The sequence below is a fragment of the Leucoraja erinacea genome, chromosome 4, assembly GCF_028641065.1.
Source record: "Leucoraja erinacea ecotype New England chromosome 4, Leri_hhj_1, whole genome shotgun sequence".
NCBI lineage: Eukaryota > Metazoa > Chordata > Chondrichthyes > Rajiformes > Rajidae > Leucoraja > Leucoraja erinaceus.
In genome coordinates, this window is record NC_073380.1 from 47943587 (window position 1) to 47958491 (window position 14905).

The following is a 14905-nucleotide window of genomic DNA, read 5'->3' on the forward strand; positions in this document are numbered from 1 at the left end:
TACCTGCTTTCTTAAAGCAAGCTTTTCACCCATTCAAATGTTTTTTAAACATGTTTATAGCTGCCTTTTCCACCTCTGCTCTTTCCATGTACCTACTACCCTCTGTAAAAACGTGCCCCACCTATTCCCTTTAAATTATTTTCCTCTCACAAACCCATCCCCTCTAGTTTTAGACTCTTCCTCCAATGCAAAAAAACTGACTCTGGTCCCTCTAAATAAAATAAATCTCTCGGACTCGTTCACTCACCCCTCAAACTCTTTCACTCAAGGGAAAATAGTCCCAGTCTATCTGATCTCGCCTCAAGACCACCTGTTTCTTTTTGCATTTAAGATTCAAGATTCAATTTAATTGTCATTTGGACCCCTTGAGGTCCAAACGAAATGCCGTTTCTGCAGCCATACATTACAAACAAATAGACCCAAGACACAACATAATTTACATAAACATCCATCACATCGCTGTGAGGGAAGGCCAAAAAAACTTATCTCTCCACTGCACTCTCCCCCCCCGATGTCAGAGTCAAAGTCAAAGCCCCCGGCTGGCGAAGGCGATTGTCCCGCGGCCATTAAAGCCACGCCGGGTGGTGCAAGGTCGCACACCGGGTCTTGATGTTAGAGCCCCCGGCGTGCGCTCGCAGAGTCCCGCGGCCATTCCAAGCCGCGCGGGGCGGTGATGTCAGGCCCCGCTCCAGGAGCTCTTCGACCCCGCAACTCGGGCGGGAGAAGTCGCCGTTGCGAGAGTCCTGAAAAGCGGTCTCCCTCCAGGGACCCGCGAGCTCCCGGTGCCGCCGTCCGCCAGACCCGCAGTTGCAGCCTCCGAATCTCCGGAGGTCGGGCCGCAGCAGCAGCAGCGCTCCACCACCGCTCCACCCGCTCTGGACTCAGCCAGCTCCGCGACGGTGAGGTGAGTCGTCGGCACCAGAGTCCCCGGTCTTCTCCTGTTGGAGGCCGCTCCTCGTTGCAGCCCCAACGACAACGGAGACCCGACAAGAAAAGGTTGGGTCTCCCGTGCAGGGAGAGATTTAAAAGTTACCCCCCCCCTCCCACCCCACCCCCACGCCCCCACACACACACCCCAACAAAAAATAACAAAAACTACACAGAAACATAGACAAAAATAATAAAAACGCGGACGGGCTGCAGAGGCCGCTGCTGACGAGAGTCGCGCCGCCTACCGGATTTGTAATATTGTAATTTGTAATACTGCCTTTGCACAAGCAACAAAGCCATCATTCAGCACATATGGGATTAGTAACAGCGTGCGTGCATTGATGTGCTGTTGGGACGAGGTAGGATTCTGCTCCGAATTGGCAGTTTTCCAATGAGTGACTTTCCAGTCCCAAATGTAAGATGTAAAAGAGGCAGCAGTTACACCCATTAATCTGCAGACTGCTTAAATTACAAATGATTCCACTGCATGGTCCAATTCTTGTCATTAATCTGTTCTGTTTATATTATAATTTGTAACCTGCTGAACAAAAGCACTTGTATTTCTGCCAAAGTTTCTTTTTGAATATTTATCTGCCTTTTATTGTTTGGTGTGATTTATAGTTTTAGATTGTTTCCTTGTGATTTCAGAGAATTTATGCCCAGTTTAGAGGAGTTTTTTGACGACGCAATTGAACAAGCTGATCCAGAGAACATGGTTGAAGAAGAGTATAAGTATGTTATTTCACAAACTTAAAGATGTGATTCTGCTAGCAACATTATGATTATCAGAAATAATGTCAATTTCCAACACAATTTTAACATTTATTTACATAGGGTGGTAAATAATTCCAATTATGGCTGGAGGGCTTTGAGGCTGCTAGCTCGAAGAAGTCCACACTTTTTCCAGCCAACCAACCAGCAATTCAAGAGCTTGCCAGAGTACCTAGACAATATGGTTATCAAATTGGCGAAGGAATTACCTGTGAGTATAACTGCTTCCTATTCTATAATATAACTGCTTTCAAGAGAGTTAGATAGAGCTCTTAAAGATAGCGGAGTCAAGGGATAAAGGGAGAAAGAAGGAACGGGGTACTGATTGTGGATGATCAGCCATGATCACATTGAATGGTGGTGCTGGCTCGAAGGGCTGAATAGCCTACTCCTGCACCTATTGTCTATTAATTAAAAAATGTTAAGATCAGTTAGACCAGCTGAGCTTACTTTGGTGTAAGGTTTTCTTAAAATGTACCAAAACTCTTCACAAAGTATCTAGAGGCTCTGGGCAAGAGGACTCAATAGAAGTATAGTACAGAAGTACACAGGGCCCCTCATCTGAGGCGACGATGGGAGCTTCGGCAGCTGCAATGGGTGCCTCGGTGGCAGTGTGAGCCTCGACGGCAACGGGAGCCTTGGCAGCATCCGGGTAGCCTAGGCGGTAGCCGGAACCTCAGCAGGGTTGGGGCCTTGCGATCGACCCACGATCAACGATCGATGAGCGGGGGGGAGGGGCACTCTAGCTTTAGAATCCTCTGCCCAGGGGATAGTCTGTGTTTGTTTGTTCACTTGTTCCGGTGAAGGCACGGTGCACGCTGCAGTCAGCCAACAGCCGTTTGGCTTTTTCTTTTTGTTTTCACTTTTAATTTCAAGTTTTTCGTGGACCTTGTGTGTTGTGACTGTTGGGAGACCAATTTCCCTCCGGGGATGAATAAAGTTTTATCGTATATTCGTGGAAAGGCTTGGAGGAAATATTCAAATGTTTGCCAGGGTGCCTGGAAATTGAGAGCGGAATGGAAGAGCAAAGGGAATTATGACACTATTGAACTTGAAAGGAAGAGGTTAAAGAGATTTGTAATCGGTGCATGGAAGAATGGAAGTCTTGCAATTGTGATCACAGCAATGAGGGCAAAATGAGAAAATAGAAGTTCCAGCATTGCATTTACTTATTAAAGACGTCATTCATATTTTTGTATGGCATTCAGGATTTATGACTGCCAAGATTCAATGTGAAACATTCAGGGATAAGAAAGGCATTAAAATGTGAACTTCAGATTCACTAATCACTTTTCTAATTACTTCCAGCCTCCATCTGAAGAAATAAAGACAGCAGACGATGAAGATGAGGAAGAAGACAATGATGATGCACTGCTAAAAGAAAGCAATGAAAGTAAGTCTATAAATACAGATATTGCATGAAATGTATTGAAAGTACTAATTTATGAATGTTATGGTAGATTTGACACTTGTTAATAGATTTAAGTCTTTAATGTTTTCCTCTAACCCCATAGTTAGTAGCATTGATGATAAACTAAAGAATGAAAGAATAGTATTCATAGAGGATAATTAAAACATTATAAGGAAAACTCCAAACAGCATACTTTCCACAGTTGGCAGTTCCACGAGAATATTCAATTTAATTAATTACATTGTGAATGTTAGAGAAGTTTTACCCATTTGATATCAGTCACTAATTGCCCAGAGAACATGGTTAGCCATAGTTGTCGCTACATGTCAATGTCAGGTAGTCTGCTGCTGGGCGAAAAATGTGAGAATCTGGGAATCTTTTACATTTTGCAGTCAACTAAGTTAGAGTGATCGATCTCAAAGAAATCTGCTCATGAAAATCTATTCATCTTTATTATTTATCACTGTGGTTTGTATTTCCCTTTTCCCAATATTGGAAGTTTTTGGGTGTATAGGGATGCTTTGGTGATATCAACAAGCAGATTAACTAGCTATTCACTTTGAGAAAATGTTCTATCATGTGACTACGATTATGAATTCAGATAGCAAACATGGAGGTAAAAGTACACTCTTTAAATAAGTTAAAAAAAATTAAACAGCAAACAAATTAAATTATAATGAATAAAAAGTACACATTTAGTACAAACTACTCCAGCCTCAGCCAATCACTCATTTATTTTTGATTGTTTATGACTGTGAATATGAAGGCAACAGTTTGTCTGATTATTGCATTCACTTCAAAATCTTGATTCTATACACGGAATCCAAGCGTGAACAGTTAGCCTCGTATGGAATTTAAAAACGTGCTCACCTTCTGCAATGAAGTGTAATTTGTTTAATCCTTTTTACTTAAGTGATTCTCACTTATTTCTGGTGATTAACAGGAGATTGATGCATAAAAAACGTTTAGTGGAGGAGCAGAGATTTCCCTGGATTTCCATTTCAACCTACATATTCAGATAATTATTGTCATTCCTACCATTATCATAGTGAGAGTTTACTGGTTCACCGTTGTCCGCTTAAACATTTCTCATGGCAGAGCCCGAGATAACTGATGAAGCAAAGACATTTACTTTTACATGAAATGACTACCATTTTTGTCTTAAATTGTTCCACACGCAAAGGCATGAATGTACTGTTGAGAATTATTGCCAAGGGTGCCCATTACTTACATATTTTGTGCTATGTGATTATTGTTCTGGTTTCAGATGACAGTGCATCATGAGAACCAATCTATTCTCTACACATTTTAGTGTAAAGTACATAACTAGCAGTGCGAAACCAAATCACTTATTAACAATGAAGAATCATAACATTTACAGTGATTCACTAGGTTAGGATTGGAAGTCAATAAATGAATAGAAAAAGTCAATGTTCTTTTGTAAATCAAAAATGTAACTGAAACAGATGCAGCTCTCAAAAAATCTTCATTCTTTTTTAAAGACAACCTCCAATACTGACATTTCTAGTTTCCCATGTATTTCAGCCAACAACAGCAGGCTACCTGACATCATCGTCTGGTGACAAAAGGCTGCTAACGAACTCTCCCAAGCAGTTAATGGTTGCAATCAGGTAGGTAGAAACATCCATTTTGAAGGCACTTTGATATTGTTACATGGGGTCTTGGGGAACATTCCTCAAGTGTAGATCTGTGACCTTCATGTGCCACATTACCCTATCAAATCCATAAGAGGCAAAACAAATGGAGGTATAGGTAAATGGTAGGGAGCAAAACCAAATAAAACTCAAGTTTGTTCTGCCGTTAAATAAAATCATGGGTGATTTTGTGCCTTGTTCACTTTCACGCCAATCATTGTAGTTTTCAGTGTATTCAGAACTGAAATAGATATTTTGGGGTCCTAAGGAATTAGTGACTTGGTATCAATTCAAGGTTGAATATATTGGTAGTTAATGGAAAACCATTTCATGTCATCCAGACTTTCATTTCCCAAAATCGAATCCTTGACTTTATAGTGCAATGGTTGACAGGAACTGGGAGTATGCTGATTCTGGAGTTTTCCTTCGTAGAATGTAATTTTCATATCAGTAAGTTATGTAAGATTTAATTGTAGCTTCATCCTCTTCACTTCCATTCTGATGTAAATACAGCTGCTCATTTACAGGACAGTAAGTATAAGAAAGTGCCCCTGGATAATGCTGTTGAAGTACTTCCTGGGTTCTTTCAAAAAATAGTATGTTTTGTAAAGTAAAGAAATAACACTTTTACATTAGTGTAACAAAAATTGTTGAGCATAGAATGGGTAAAAAATACAGTTTGAGAATGTGTTTTAGAGATGGAGAAATCATGCACCAACTTTATAGAATCTCCAGAACTTAAGACAGTTGGCTGATGCTTTGGTCGTCGATGGTGGGAAGCTGAAAAGGCAGAATCAATGGTGAGGGGCTGAGTAACGGAGTTGACAGGAACAGAGTGGAATTTCTAACTGGGAGCGATGACTTTGAGTGTGATGCAAACAGAAATGTAGTGACACATTTTTGCCCTAATTTTAGATGCAGTTTTTGCCAGCCTGAAGTTGTTGGAAGTAAGTGTTCTGCTCAGCCAGCGTCCCTGGGAAAACTGAGTAAAGCTGGAGTTGCACTGGCTGCAATATGGCCATGACATTAGGGCTGTCGGCAACCTTGTAACTCCACCTGAGAACATTAGTCATGCAGATTATCAACAGCATTGTGTTCGATTGTTGCAGTTGCTTATTACTAACCAGTATGTTATCTCTGTTTACAATGTGTAGATTCCCTGGTATCCACCTTTTCAAAGTTGAATAGTAGTGGCAATCTCTTGCTAATGTAGTTGCCATCCCATAGGGTGAAGGGTGGGGTGGGCAGGATAGATTTTGGGAGAGGAAACCACAAAACTACTGGAAAATTCTTTGTTGGCGAGCAAAACTATATCCCCAGCTCAGCTAGTACTACCCTCCACAGATGTATCTGCCACAGGTACATTGGTGAGAATAACATCATGTAGATTTGAACTTTGTATTTGGTTGCGTCACCATTAATCACAATCATATTTTATTATCCTAGTAAAATCAGAGCAATGCCATCCATTCCATGGTTCTGGCAAAGAAGGTTACCATCGTAAACTGATCAAATGCTGCGAAAAAGTCCAGGAAGATAACGATACAGAGGTCACCAAAGATGCAACTCAACCTCAGTAGTTTAACACAATCTTGAAGAAGACATTTCAAAATACATAGACATAACACTATTACACATGTTTGAGCACTACAAAAGAAATTTGATGTTTGTGGCTATTGTTGAAAGGAATGATAACTTAAGCTATGAAGAAAATATTAGAGGCAGCAATGATGTTGATGTTGGTGCAAAGAACCATGTTGGAGAGCTGGAAAATGATTACAATTTGAAAGGATGATTTGGTAAAGCTTAAAAGGATAACAAGTCAAGTTGACATTTTGAATGTGAGACTACAATGAAGGAGGAAAGAAAGATCATGGATTCATTAGACCATTTTGTGTGATTTGAGTGAGAATTGTAGCCAGGCTCAAGGATGCAACTGTCCTTCTACATTAAGGGTTAATTTGCTGAATGTTCCTGGACTAATGTGTAATTTAAGGTGTAAAGATTAACCATCTAACCAGATCTATTGGCTTATATCTAGTTCACGACAGTTGTGCTTTAATTTGGGTCCTTCTCAATGCAGGCAGGAACATTGGAGACTATACCAAGGAATGATAAGGCAAGATGATAGTTGCTAAGAAGCAAAGCTGTGGTTCATCGGGCAATAACAGCAAATATTTCACCTTGAACTGAGAAAAAAAACTTTGCACTTAGATTTAAAAAAATATGCAGATGCTGGAAACACTGAGCAAGTCCAGCCCCTGCTCTGGGAAGAGATTTCAGTTGGTGACCCTTTGTCACAACCGACATGGTGCTTTAAGTTTATGCTTATTGTTACACGTACCAAACAAATCAGCTGTACCATACAATAATACAATCAAGACCTATTCAAGTACAATAGTTAGAGCAAAGAGGAAGAAACAGTGTATAATTGCTTCAATATGGGCGAGAGAAGGAAAACACTGTAAACACGGTCGAGAACGTAGACAAAAGAACTGACAAAGGAATGCGGAGGTTGTGAAAAGCAGAGCAGAAGGACATGTCTGGCAGGATAGACTGGAATGTCCTCTGCCCCCAAAGAGAAAAGGCTGAGCAATTATTAGATGGACAACTGTTATAGACCAAGTAATCAAGTTCCTTCAAGCTGCAGAATTCACTATTGACCGTAGAAAAGATTTCAATTTTTGTGAGTTTGCATTTGACTGGTACCAATGGTAGTAGTTGATTAGCTGTAAAAGTGTTAGAAACTACCCGATGTTGTACCAAGTTTCTGTATTAAGGAAAGTTTTTTTTGAGAAGATTTTTAAAATCATACACGAAAGACCATTGGTAGTGGACATTATTTTGAAGCTCGTGTAATCGATTACCAAGACATCATTATAGTTACAAAGGGAGTTTCTGGTTAGATTATAAAATAATCGCAAGAAATACAGTAAAACTATAATTAGGCACCTCATTGTTCAGAAATCCGAGATGGTCAGGTTCCTGGCTCACTCGTTACTCTGGAATGAGTGTGCTAACGAACCAGAAAACAAGCAGGGGCAGTATCTGTCATTTGGGCTTGGTATGTTATCAGGGTTGGAGTCGGGAACATGGATGCAGTGCCCTCCATAATGTTTTGGACAAAGACCCATCATTTATTTATTTGCCTCTGTACCAGTTCTTTCACACGTCAAAAAATAATTACCTCAAATAGAACCCCAAATTTCCTAGAATTTGATGGTATTTCCTGAAAATTTCAAAAATGCTTCCTGCGTGCTATTTGTTGGAGTTTTTTTGAGGCACACGCTACCAACACAAAGAACAAGACAAAATAGATCTATAACTACACCGTATCTGCCTGCTTCTGTTACAAAGCAGTTTTTGATGTCTCCAACAGCTTTTGTTGTCTTCGTTTTTTTCAGCCTGCTCTCATGTGTCTCAGTCTCTGCTCTCACCGCTTTGCCTTTTCATCTCCGACCTGTGTTATTTTTCCTTTTCCATCCCCCCCCCCCCTCATTTATACCCAGCTATCAATTAGCAGGTTTTATCCTACCCTTCCCTCTCTTTCACCCCCCCACCCATTACAATCACTGAAAAATGGTCTCAACCGAAAGCAAATAGCAGTTACTGGGCTTATGAAGCTATCAAGTACTGTAGCTTCAGCTCCAAACTCTGGTTTATATCAATGTGAGAGTAATTTGCAAGGTATGGAACGGTTCTTCTGCAGCGAATAAAGTACTTTGAGTGTAAATTCTTACTGTTTTAAAGTAGAAAACACTCAACCATGCATTTTAAGAGTCACCAAGTGCAGACCCGTTGGGTCTGTTCCCCCAACGTGCGGTTTGGGGGGGGGGGGGGGGGGGGGGTGTAAAGAATGAGGGCAGAGAGAGAGGCAAGAGGGAGAGGGGGGTGGAGGGGACGGGGAGGGGGTGAGCGTGGGAGGGGGGTATGGATGGGAGGAGCGAAATGGTGGTGGGGAGAGAGAGGGAGGTCTGATTTAAATGAAACAGTAAGTTTTGTGAAGAATTTTATTGAAAATGTGTAGAGATAAATTACCAAATTTAATGAGGAGTGGATCTGTGAATTCATAAGTTAAATCCCTATCGAAATGGTAAAAATCTCCGTGTTTTTGCGTCTGGTTTTCGAGGACATACGTTTCAAAGGCAAAATGCCGTACACCCACACACACAGAGTTTTAAAAGTATATAGATATTTGCTGCAGCGGGACAATTTTAACTTCTGACTAAAGGGCCTGCCCCATTATTTGCACGTCATTTACGTAACATCATACGCGCGTCGTAACGCGCGCATGGCGAGGTGATGGCGTAGGCAGTGACGCCCCGGGATTCTCAAAATCCTTGCGCGCCACCTGCGTGACACGCAAATGACGCCCAAGTGGGACACGCCCTTAAATTGAGAAACCAGAGTGAACACCTTGAATTCACAACAAAACTATTCATGATAAAATTATTTAACACAATTAGATGAAGTATTTAAAAGTGACACGTTTAGAAATCAGTTTAATATTTTTCAAATGTTGACTAAATGTCTGTCTTGATGTTAGTTTCTAATATTCCTTTAAGAAATAGTAGGGCCAGTGTCTCATTAAAAAAAGGGACGTGAGAATTGGTTTATATCAGAAATATGCAAGTTGGATTCAAGATACAGGGCTGTGTATTATCATTCATCAACATTACTAGTTGACACTATGTGCCACCACGATCTTATTGTATTTGGGAAGAGCAAAAGGGTTTATATTTGACTGACTTTCACATTTATACGAAATAATTAACAAGTGTGTTTATGTTTGGTTTTCTTTAGGGATATTTACTTGAACCTTATTTTCTCAACTAATTAGTTCTGGATTGTAGATTTTGCACATAACCACATAGATCTATGTTTAACGGTATAAATGGGGTATTATCATGAATGGCATGTAATCTTTTTGTATTTACCTTTAGGTCCTGATTTGCACACGAGACTTGTAACAGGTGAACAAATAGATATATTTGCCAGCAAGCTTGGAGAACAGTGGAAAGTATTGGCACCCCACTTTGAAATGAAGGAGTCCGACATCTGTGCAATCGAGTCAGATAGCGAGGACATGAAGATGCGTGCTAAGCTGCTGCTCGTGGCTTGGCATGATCGGGAGGGACTGCAAGCTACAGTAGAGAATTTTTTGTCTGTGTTGATTGATGCTGGTTTAAATGAACTTGCCGAAACCCTGACAAATGAGGCTGATAGCATCAGCTAGTCATTGACTGAAGAACCAAACAAGTGTACAAATCAACCTTGTTTTCTTTTTTACTATTCCATTTCAAATAATGAGATAGTGAATTTTACAAGTTTTTTAATATAAACAAGTTTCTGTAATGTGGAGATTTGTTGATTTACTATCTATGGTTTTGAGTTAATGAGCCAAATTTGACATGGTGTTTACACTCTCCACTGTAAACTTTTACAATTGTTAAGGGGTTACTACTTAATTAAAATTGCAGCCATTTTATGTGTAATCCACAACTCTTTTGTATTTGAATTAATTAGTGGATAGATGTGAAAATCCGTTGTTGATACCTGCCAAGTTGAAGATGAACGTATCAGTAAATTATGGAGAAATTGAATTCCCCCTGACAGAGGGGAACTTTATACACTTCTTTGTTATCTACCAGAGGGAAAGTCCTTAACTGCCTACTCCATGGTTAAACTGCTATTCCTCAGATTGCAAGATGTTTTTTAAACGAAGGGTGGTATATGGAATGGGCTGCCAGAGGATAGAAACATAGAAATTAGGTGCAGGAGTAGGCCATTCGGCCCTTCGAGCCTGCACCGCCATTCAATATGATGATGGCTGATCATCCATCTCAGTATCCTGTACCTGCCTTCTCTCCATACCCCCTGATCCCCTTAGCCACAAGGGCCACATCTAACTCCCTCTTAAATATAGCCAATGAACTGGCCTCAACTACCCTCTGTGGCAAAGAGTTCCAGAGATTCATCATTCTCTGTGTGAAAAAAGTTCTTCTCATCTCGGTTTTAAAGGATTTCCCCCTTATCCTTAAGCTGTGACCCCTTGTCCTGGACTTCCCTAACATCGGGAACAATCTTCCTGCATCTAGCCTGTCCAACCCCTTAAGAATTTTGTAAGTTTCTATAAGATCCCCTCTCAATCTCCTAAATTCTAGAGAGTATAAACCAAGTCTATCCAATCTTTCTTCATAAGACAGTCCTGACATCCCAGGAATCAGTCTGGTGAACCGTCTCTGCACTCCCTCTATGGCAATAATGTCCTTCCTCAGATTTGGAGACCAAAACTGTACGCAATACTCCAGGTGTGGTCTCACCAAGACCCTGTACAACTGCAGTAGAACCTCCCTGCTCCTATACTCAAATCCTTTTGCAATGAAAGCTAACATACCATTCGCTGCTGCACCTGCATGCCTACCTTCAATGACTGGTGTACCATGACACCCAGGTCTCGCTGCATCTCCCCCTTTCCCAATCGGCCACCATTTAGATAATAGTCTGCTTTCCCGTTTTTGCCACCAAAATGGATAACCTCACATTTATCCACATTATACTGCATCTGCCAACCATTTGCCCACTCACCCAGCCTATCCAAGTCACCTTGCAGTCTCCTAGCATCCTCCTCACAGCTAACACTGCCCCCCAGCTTAGTGTCATCTGCAAACTTGGAGATATTGCCTTCAATTCCCTCATCCAGATCATTAATATATATTGTAAATAGCTGGGGTCCCAGCACTGAGCCTTGCGGTACCCCACTAGTCACTGCCTGCCATTGTGAAAAGGACCCGTTTACTCCTACTCTTTGCTTCCCGTTTGCCATCCAGTTCACTATCCACATCAATACTGAACCCCCAATGCCTTGTGCTTTAAGTTTGTATACTAATCTCTTATGTGGGACCTTGTTGAAAGCCTTCTGGAAGTCCAGATACACCACATCCACTGGTTCTCCCCTATCCACGCTACTAGTTACATCCTCGAAAAATTCTATAAGATTCGTCAGACATGATTTACCTTTCGTAAATCCATGCTGACTTTGTCCAATGATTTCACCACTTTCCCAATGTGCTGCTATCCCATCTTTAAGCAGCAGTTTCCCCACTACCGATGTTAGACTAACTGGTCTGTAATTCCCCATTTTCTCTCTCCCTCCCTTCTTAAAAAGTGGGGTTACGTTTGCTACCCGCCAATCTTCAGGAACTACTCCAGAATCTAAAGAGTTTTGAAAGATTATTACTAATGCATCCACTATTTCTGGAGCTACTTCCTTAAGTACTCTGGGATGCAGCCTATCTGGCCCTGGGGATTTATCGGCCTTTAATCCATTCAATTTACCCAACACCACTTCCCGGCTAACCTGGATTTCACTCAATTCCTCCAACTCCTTTGACCCGCGGTCCCCTGCTATTTCCAGCAAATTATTTATGTCTTCCTTAGTGAAGACGGAACCAAAGTAGTTATTCAATTGGTCTGCCATATCTTTGTTCCCCATGATCAACTCACCTGTTTCTGACTGCAAGGGACCTACATTTGTTTTAACTAATCTCTTTCTTTTAACATATCTATAAAAACTTTTGCAGTCAGTTTTTATGTTCCCTGCCAGTTTTCTTTCATAATCTATTTTCCCTTTCCTAATTAAGCTCTTTGTCCTCCTCTGCTGGTCTTTGAATTTCTCCCAGTCCTCCGGTATGTTGCTTTTTCTGGCTAATTTGTACGCATCATCCTTCGCTTTGATACTATCCCTGATTTCCCTTGTTATCCATGGATGTACTACCTTCCCTGATTTATTCTTTTGCCAAACTGGTATGAACAATTTTTGTAGTTCATCCATGCAGCCTTTAAATGTCTTCCATTGCATATCCACCGTCAACCCTTTTAGAATTAATTGCCAGTCAATCTTGGCCAATTCACGTCTCATACCCTCAAAGTTACCTTTCTTTAAGTTCAGAACCATTGTTTCTGAATTAACAATGTCACTCTCCATCCTAATGAAGAACTCAACCATATTATGGTCACTCTTGCCCAAGGGGGCACGTACAACAAGATTGCTAACTAACCCTTCCTCATTACTCAATACCCAGTCTAAAATAGCCTGCTCTCTCGTTGGTTCCTCTACATGTTGATTTAGATAACTATCCCGCATACATTCCAAGAAATCCTCTTCCTCAGCACCCCTGCCAATTTGATTCACCCAATCTATATGTAGATTGAAGTCACCCATTATAACTGTTTTGCCTTTGTCGCACGCATTTCTAATTTCCTGTTTGATACCATCTCCAACTTCACTACTACTGTTACGTGGCCTGTACATAACACCCACCAGCGTTTTCTGCCCCTTAGTGTTTCGCAGCTCTACCCATACCGATTCCACATCCTCCAAACTAATGTCCTTCCTTTCCATTGCATTAATCCCCTCTTTAATCAGTAACGCTACCCCACCTCCTTTTCCTTTCTGTCTATCCCTCCTGAATATTGAATATCCCTGGATGTTCAGCTCCCAGCCTTGGTCACCCTGGAGCCATGTCTCCGTGATCCCAACTATATCATAGTCATTAATAGCTATCTGCACATTCAACTCATCCACCTTATTACGAATGCTCCTTGCATTGAGACACAAAGCCTTCAGGCTTGTTTTTACAACACTCTTACCCCTTATACAATTATGTTGAAAAGTGGCCCTTTTTGATTTTTGCCCTGGTTTTGTCTGCCTGCCACTTTTACTTTTCACCTTGCTACCTATTTCTTCTACCCTCATTGCTACCCGCTATGACCTCCCATTCTAGACTCTGTTTATATTATACTAGACCAAGGGGGACCCATTGGGTCCTGTCCCCTTAACGAGGGGGGAGGGGGAGCGGAGGGGGAGAGAGAGAGAGAGCCCGGGGAGGGACCTCGCAAGTGCTGGGGAGCTGCAATACAGAGCCCACTTGCTCGTTCTTTCTGCGTCTTTTGAAGAACCAGGGGGAAGGGACTCGCGGTGCGTGGATCATAGGGCAGCAGGCTGCGAGCAGCAGAGCCCATTGTGATGTCATCAGCGAAACCATCTCATTTATTTTCCAAGTTAGTTGAAATTTTTGAACATTTTCATAAATAACTCAAGGAATAATGCATGAAATTTTCAGATAAGGCGATTTTTGACATCACAGCGTAAATCTCTATCGGAATATGTAAAAATGTCACCGTTAGCGCATCGTGTTTTCGAGGAGATGTGAAACGCACACAAACATCACACAAATAAATACACATCCAAGATCAGAGTTTAATAAGTATAGAGATATTTCCACAGTGGGAGAAAGGTTCTGACCATCTATGCCTCTCATAATTTTATTTACTCCTATCAGGTCTCCCCTCAGCCTGTGACCGTCCAGAGAAATCACAATCTAAATTTGTCCAATCTCCTTTCAGCTAATACCCTTTCAGCTAATACCCTCTAATCCAGGCATCATTCTAGTAAACCTCGTCTGCATCCTCTGCAAAGCTTCCAAGCAACTAGGACTGCATATAATACTCCCCAACTGCAGCCTAACCCAAGTCCTATAACGTGCAACATGATTTCCTGACTCCTCCACACAGTCGATGAAGGCAAGCTTACAATATGCTGTTGTTACCAGTCAATCCAGCTGTATTACTTCCAGAGAGCTATGGGTGTGGCCTCCTAGATCCCTCTGTATATTATTGTTGTTACGGGTCTTGCCATTAACTATATTTTCTCCTTACATTCAACCTTACAAGTGCAACACCTTGGACTTGCTTGGAATAAACCCCATCTGCCATTTCTCCACCCATTTCTGTAAACTAATCCATAGCCCTCTGTATAATTTGACTGATTCCATCACTGTCCGCAACTCCATCAATTTTGTCATCTGGAAACCTCCTGACCTCCATACTGACCAATACATCACAAACGGGAATCCCAGCACAAATCCCAGCAGAACTGCAGCCAGAATAACACCCTTTCGCTTCTGAAAGGGTGTATTTAAGGTCAGTCTGAAGAGGGGTTTCGGCCCGAAACTTTGCCTATTTCCTTCGCTCCATAAATGCTGCTGCACCCGCTGAGTTTCTCCAGCATTTTTGTGTACCCTTTCACTTCAACCCTTTTTTTTGTGATTAAGCCAGTTCAAAAAACAAATAACCA

General features: G+C 41.4%; 1 protein-coding gene across 3 annotated transcripts in view; it reads left to right on the forward strand.

Annotated features, from left to right (window-relative positions):
* The window catches only part of thoc1 (THO complex 1), a 49714-nt gene extending 39445 nt beyond the window's left edge, over positions 1 to 10269 (forward strand). For 2 of the 3 annotated variants that reach the window (XM_055634176.1, XM_055634177.1), the window contains exons 18-21: positions 1579 to 1662; positions 1765 to 1912; positions 3010 to 3094; positions 9711 to 10269. In XM_055634176.1, the coding sequence (XP_055490151.1) occupies positions 1579 to 1662; positions 1765 to 1912; positions 3010 to 3094; positions 9711 to 10003 (610 nt within the window). In that variant the 3' untranslated portion in view covers positions 10004 to 10269. Of the gene's footprint in view, positions 1 to 1578; positions 1663 to 1764; positions 1913 to 3009; positions 3095 to 4657; positions 4744 to 9710 lie in introns of all 3 variants that reach the window. The other variant, XM_055634178.1, reaches the window with a different exon arrangement.
* Positions 10270 to 14905: the final 4636 nt, after the last annotated feature.